Below are 6,179 nucleotides of genomic sequence, written 5' to 3' on the forward strand. Positions count from 1 at the left end.
TAAGAAATTAAAAAAATTCATAATAAAACAACAAAAATAACAAGATTTGTGTCATTTGATGGAAGCAGCTATATGAATTGCACCACATGCTTTATTAACAACTAAGCCTTTAAATATATTAAATTATTAATAATAGAACAAAATATAAAAGAAACCAAAGTTAAAATATAAAAGATGGATATTACTAAGTAAAGTTCTTCCTACGAGTTTATGAATGAGTTTAAACTACACTCACATAAACAAAACAATGTAAAATTAAACCAAAGAAGATGAATATTGTCGTTGAAGCAATGGTAATTTTGCAGCACCATGTCCACAAGGACGAAGTGTATCTGAGTAGGCAGTGAAACGTGTTGCATCCTGTCCTAAACCATGTCCACAAATTTCTTCAAGCTTCATATAAATTTCCTGCCTCAATCCATATCCATAAATCTTTTTCTCTGTAGTGAAATCAATCGATCTCCATTCATAACAGTGAATCCCGTTACAATAATAGGATCTTCTTCTTTCATACCAATTGCCTTCACCCTTATTTTCAAAATCTTTCTCCATTTGTTAACCTCATAATCAGTTAAAACCCAGACAGTAAAAACTTTCTTCCTCAATCTCACCAAACAAATTGACTGATCTGAACTCGATGATTTCCCCCATTTATAAATGCCCATCTGACAGGTCAAGTCATGGGAGCCGGCTCTGGCCTCTTTAGGGATTCTAAGCATTCTTGAGCTTCCATCTTCAATGTTGTAAGCCATTATATATGGTCTGAAATGAGGGCACTTGTTGCAGAGAAAAGGAAAGCAATCTGATATGAAGTGGAAGGCTTTTCTATGATAAACATGCATGTCGAATCTCAACGGCCTGCAACCAGTGAAGAAGCTTGCTTCAATTGCCTTCCATGCACCTTCCTTTATAGAGTAAAATTTCAAATCATGACATTGAGAAGCCCACTCATCTTGAGCTTCAAATAGAAGTAGCATGAAATCATTTGAGTCTTCAGTGTTGCACTCTAAAACGAGTTTAAGATCAGCATCTGGGTATTCTTTGAGAAAGTCTGGCGTTGGAACAGGAAGCCATGATTGTGTTATTGGGTTGCAAATGAATAGCTCTTTATCACTGCGAGCAAGAATCAAGCCCTTGCTTGAAGCAACAATCCTACAAGATGGATAGTATTCCAAAATTGTAAGAATTCATGAGAAACACCAGAGATTGGGTTCTTTGAATGTAGTTGATGGAACTCGATTTCTGCACCATATCTTTGAACTGAGTTTGGTTGCAGAAAGAAACAAGAGTCATCCCTTAGCAAGGCATTTTGGGATTGCTTCTGGATGAAATATGTGTCCTCTGAAGAAACAGTGTTGTAGAATTTGTTGACGCATTTGAATTTGCAGACAGATTTTGCAGGTAACCATGAGAAGATCTCAAGCATCATATCATCAGGCATATCCATGACTGCTGAATCAAGCACATGAATAAAAGTTAACAAGTTTTGAAAAAGGAAGGGAAGATGATAATCAAAAACTCAGATGAATGAGAGAAATTTTTGGCCTCTAAAATTTGATTTGGTACTGTGATTTGTATCTCGGTTCTCGCGTGTGTGCATGTAAGTGACTCCTATAACTGTTCCTAACAAAAGCGTGAAGCTAGTTTTGAGATAACGAAAAGGAAATTAAAATAATTCGTATTAATTAGTCACTTGTGTTCAAGAATCAAGATAGATTAGAAATAGAATCATTTGATCGATGGAAACGAATTGATTAGGACTTGTTTGATTTTGTTTTTAAAAACTATTTTACAAATCAATTTTTAAAAATTATTTTTAAAAATAAAAAAAGAAAATCTGTTTGATTATATAATTTAAAAAAAAATTTGAAGTTATAAAATTATCTGATAGTATGGGTCGTCGCCAATGATTTAAGAAAAATATATGATAGTAGTTGACCATAATTAAAGGTAATCTACATAATCAAATATAGCGAGCTTTAAGAAAAATATATTAAAAAACAGATAAAGTTTTTATTTAAAAAACAAAAAATTGAAAAATTTCAAAAATATTTAAATCCAAGACACTTATCTAAACGATTTTTTTTATTTATTTTTTTTTAAAATAGAAATAATAAAACATTTAAAAACTTATTCAATAAAATTAATAAATCACTTTGTTTGGAGATACTGGTTAAAACATTTTTTTCTTTACCAACTAACTTAAAACTAAAATTTAGGAGTCATTCATGCGCCCATTGCAATTTTTTCCTCTTTCGGAATCGAACGCACGTCTTTCTCAATATGAGATGAGTGGACACGTCACCGGGCCACTGGTGTGAATGGAAGACGACTTTAACAGGTAAACTATAATCTTTTCTATAAAAATACAATATTTACAACCTATGAATGAGTAATATAACTTACCTTAGGGTGATGAGTCAGAAAATATGTGTTATATGAACAAGATAGTAGTCTGCAAATAATTTTCCCCCAACAAAGTAAGAAGCCTTTTGTGATCGCAAGCCTCAAATTTGTTTCAAATATGAGTCTGTGCGATGAGAATTCATGATATATTTATAGCCATGAATTGCTTAACTTGATAATCTTCTTATTAAAAAAATACTACTTAATAACGATTTTTTTGGGTCCTAAAAATATCTGATAAGGATTCTTTTCTTAGACGATTATGGTTATTTTATTTCAAAATGGAATAAATTTAAATTTAACATGAGTAGTCAATAGATAAGAAATATATCATTATCTTACCAAATTTAAGATATTTCAAAAATAAAAGAAATGTAATTTTATTGCATTATCATATTATAACCTAAAAAAAATACTTGTTTGACTCCTGATCAGGTCTTTTTTTAAATTTAAAATAATAGATAAGAAATATATTTATCACTATTTTCATTAAATTTAAAATATCTTGAACTAATAGAAATACAAATTTAATTAAAGATAATATTATAACCTAAAAATACTAGTTTATCTGCTAATGCAGGCTTGCACTCTTTCCCTCCTCGAATCTAAATTTTTATTCTGTTTAATTTAAAATTGGGATGATATAATTTTAGTCCTTTAATTAACTTTTTTTCTCAATTGTTTCTAAATTTTAAAACAATGTAACTTAATTTGTGTAACTTATTGATTTAAAAAATTATAAAAATTAAGTTATACTGAATCAAGAAAGTATAAAATCAAGTTGTTTTAATTTTTTTTTTTTACCCACAATTAAGTTATTTAAAGTTAACTGTTCTAGTTTAAAGTTCAAAGACTATATCAATAATTAAAAAAAAATCAAGGATTAAAATTTATTTTGTAATAGTTTTTGTTTTTCATATTGATATTTTTAAATCTTTTTTCGATTTTTAATAGTTATACAATTATTAAGATGTTGACTAAAATTATGTTCTTACAAATCAATAAACATTTATTTATTTGCTTTTCTATAAATATTTGCTAGAATTAAATGTAGATCAAGATTCAAGATTATAAGATAAGTTAAAACAAAGTATTAAGATTATAAATTAAAGAGATAATTGTATTAAACTATAATATTTGTATAAAATATATTAATTAAGTCAGCTAAGTAAGTCATGCACCATATATTTTATACTCACAAAATTTTTCCTTTTTTCTTTTTCAATTTTTTTTAAAAAACAGTGTGAGTTAAATGACCCAATCCTCACTTATCAAGGTTAATTTATGTAGTTCATAGATTATATAGTCTAAGTCAGGAAAAATTAATTTTTCTTTGGGCCAACTTTTTCCCAACCTGATCTGAGTGGCAAAAAATCGAAGAAATAAAGGTGTTGAAAAATGAAGAAATAAATATAAGAAAATTTTGAATATAGGGAGAAAACATTAGAAAAATGATAAGAAATTGATGACCGAAACAGAATTATTTTAAACAAAGGAAGACAATTAGGAAAATGTCATAATAAATAACAATAATAAGCTTTTTCTCATTTGATGGAGCCAACTATATAAATTATACGATTAACAATCAAGCCTTTAAATGTATTGAATTTTTATAATAATAGAACAAAACATAAAAGAAACCAAAATTAAAATATAAAATGGACATTATTAAGTAAAGTTCTTCCTACAAGTTTATGACATGAGTTTAGATACACTCATATAAACGAAACAATATGACATTAAACCAAAAGAAGATGAATATTGTTGTTGAAGCAATGGTAATTTTGCAGCACCATCTCCACAAGGACAAAGTGTATCTGAGTAGGCAGTGAAACGTGTTTCATCTCGTCCAAAACCATGTTCACAAATTTCTTCAAGCTTCATATAAATTTCCTGCCTCAATCCATATCCATAAATCTTCTTCTCTGTAGTGAAAATCAATCGATCCCCATTCATGACAGTGAATCCCATTACAGTAACAGGATCTTCTTCTTTCATACCCATTGCCTTACCCTTATTTCCAAAATCTTTCTCCACTTGTTAACCTCATAATCAGTTAAAACCCAGACAGTAAAAACATTCTTCCTTAATCTCACCAAACAAATTGACTCATCTGAACTTATTGATTTCCCCATTTATAAATGCCCATTTGGCAGGTCAAGTCACGAGGGTCAACTCTGGCTTCTTTAGGGATTCTAAGTATTCTTGAGCTTCCATCTTCAACGTTGTAAGCCATTATATATTTGTTGCAGAGAAAGGCAGAGAATCTGATATGAAGTGGAGGGCTTTTCTATGATAAACATGCATGTCGAATCTCAACGGTCTGCGTCCAGTGAAGAAACCTGCTTCAATTGCTTTCCACGTGCCTTCCTTTACAGAGTAAAATTTCAAATCATGATATTGAGAAGTCCACTCATCTTGAGCTTGAAATAGAAGTAACGTGAAATCGTTTGAGTCTTGAATGTTGCACTCTAATGCAAGATTAAGAACAGCATCTGGGTATTTTTTCAAAAAGTCTGGAGTGGGAATAGGAAGCCATGATTGTGTTACTGGGTTGCAGATGAATAGCTCTTTATCATTAAGAGCAAGAATCAAGCCCTTGCTTGAAGCAACAATCCTGCGAGCTGGATAATATTCCAAAAATTGTAAGAACTCATGAGAAACACCAGATATTGGGTCCTTTGAATTTAGGTGATGGAACTCAATTTCTGCACTATATCTATGAGCTGAGCTTGGTTGCAGAAAGAAACATGAGTCATCCCTTAGCAAGGCATTCTGGGATTGCTTCTGGATAAAAAATGTGTCCTCTGAAGAAACAGTGCTGTAGAATTTGTTGACGCACTTGAATTTGCAGATAGATTTTGCAGGTAACCATGAGAAGATCTCAAGCATCATCTCATCAGGCATATCCATGACTACCGAATCTAACACATGAATAAAAGTTAACAAGTTTTGAAAAAGGAAGGGAAGATGATAATCAAAAACTCAGATGAATGAGATAAATTTTTGGCCTCTAAAATTTGATTTGGTACTGTGATTTGTATCTCGTTTCTCGCGTGTGTGCATGTAAGTGATTCCTATAACTGTTCCTAACAAAAGCGTGAAGCTAGTTTTGAGAAAACGAAAAGGAAATTAAAATAATTCGTATTAATTAATCACTCGTGTTCAAGAATCAAGATAGATTAGAAATAGGAATCATTTGATGGAAACAAATAGATTAAGGACTTGTTTGATTTTGTTTTCATTTTTTGTTTTTAAAAACTATTTTATAAATCAATTTTTAAAAATAGAAAAAAGAAATTCTGTTTGATTATATAATTTAAAAAATAAATTTAAAGTTATAAAATTAACTGATAGTAGTGCTCGCCGCCAGTGATTAATAATACTGGCATATATATGATAGTAGTTGACCATAATTAAAGGTAATTTACGTAATCAAATATAGCGAGCTTTAAGAAAAATATATAAAATATAATATCACTCTATGATCATTGTGTATGGCAATATAGTTAATATGCGATTTAGAATAAAAAAAGACCATAAAATCACCCAACAAGATTGATCAAGACTCGTCCCCTATCTCATTAACATCTTGAAGGGGGGATGAATCACATTTAGACAACGACAACAAAATAGCCATCGGAGTTCTCGAAGTGTTGCAGCTCCTCATGCATGCGTTGAGACCAGAGTCAGATCGCATACCCAACACAACTCAAGCTCGTGAGTGTACTACTTGATATTGGTTCAAAGCAATCGGTTTGATTGGCAAGATC

The 6,179-nt window shown here is 30.4% G+C and overlaps 1 protein-coding gene across 1 annotated transcript; it reads right to left on the reverse strand.

Annotated features, from left to right (window-relative positions):
• Positions 1–4,641: 4,641 nt before the first annotated feature.
• Positions 4,642–5,319, reverse strand: LOC129297303 (putative F-box protein At3g10240). The gene has a single exon (XM_054935656.1). It carries the CDS (start codon positions 5,317–5,319, stop codon positions 4,642–4,644), a length of 678 nt encoding a protein of 225 aa, XP_054791631.1.
• Between the last annotated feature and the right edge of the window lie 860 nt (positions 5,320–6,179).

Source organism: Prosopis cineraria, unplaced genomic scaffold (assembly GCF_029017545.1).
Source record: "Prosopis cineraria cultivar Desert tree isolate PC_DT_omini unplaced genomic scaffold, ASM2901754v1 PC492, whole genome shotgun sequence".
Taxonomy (NCBI): Eukaryota; Viridiplantae; Streptophyta; class Magnoliopsida; order Fabales; family Fabaceae; genus Prosopis; species Prosopis cineraria.

Excerpts from the sequence above, each read along its gene's own strand:
- LOC129297303 (XM_054935656.1), bottom strand. The coding sequence starts at position 5,319 with ATGGATATGCCTGATGAGATGATGCTTGAGATCTTCTCATGGTTACCT.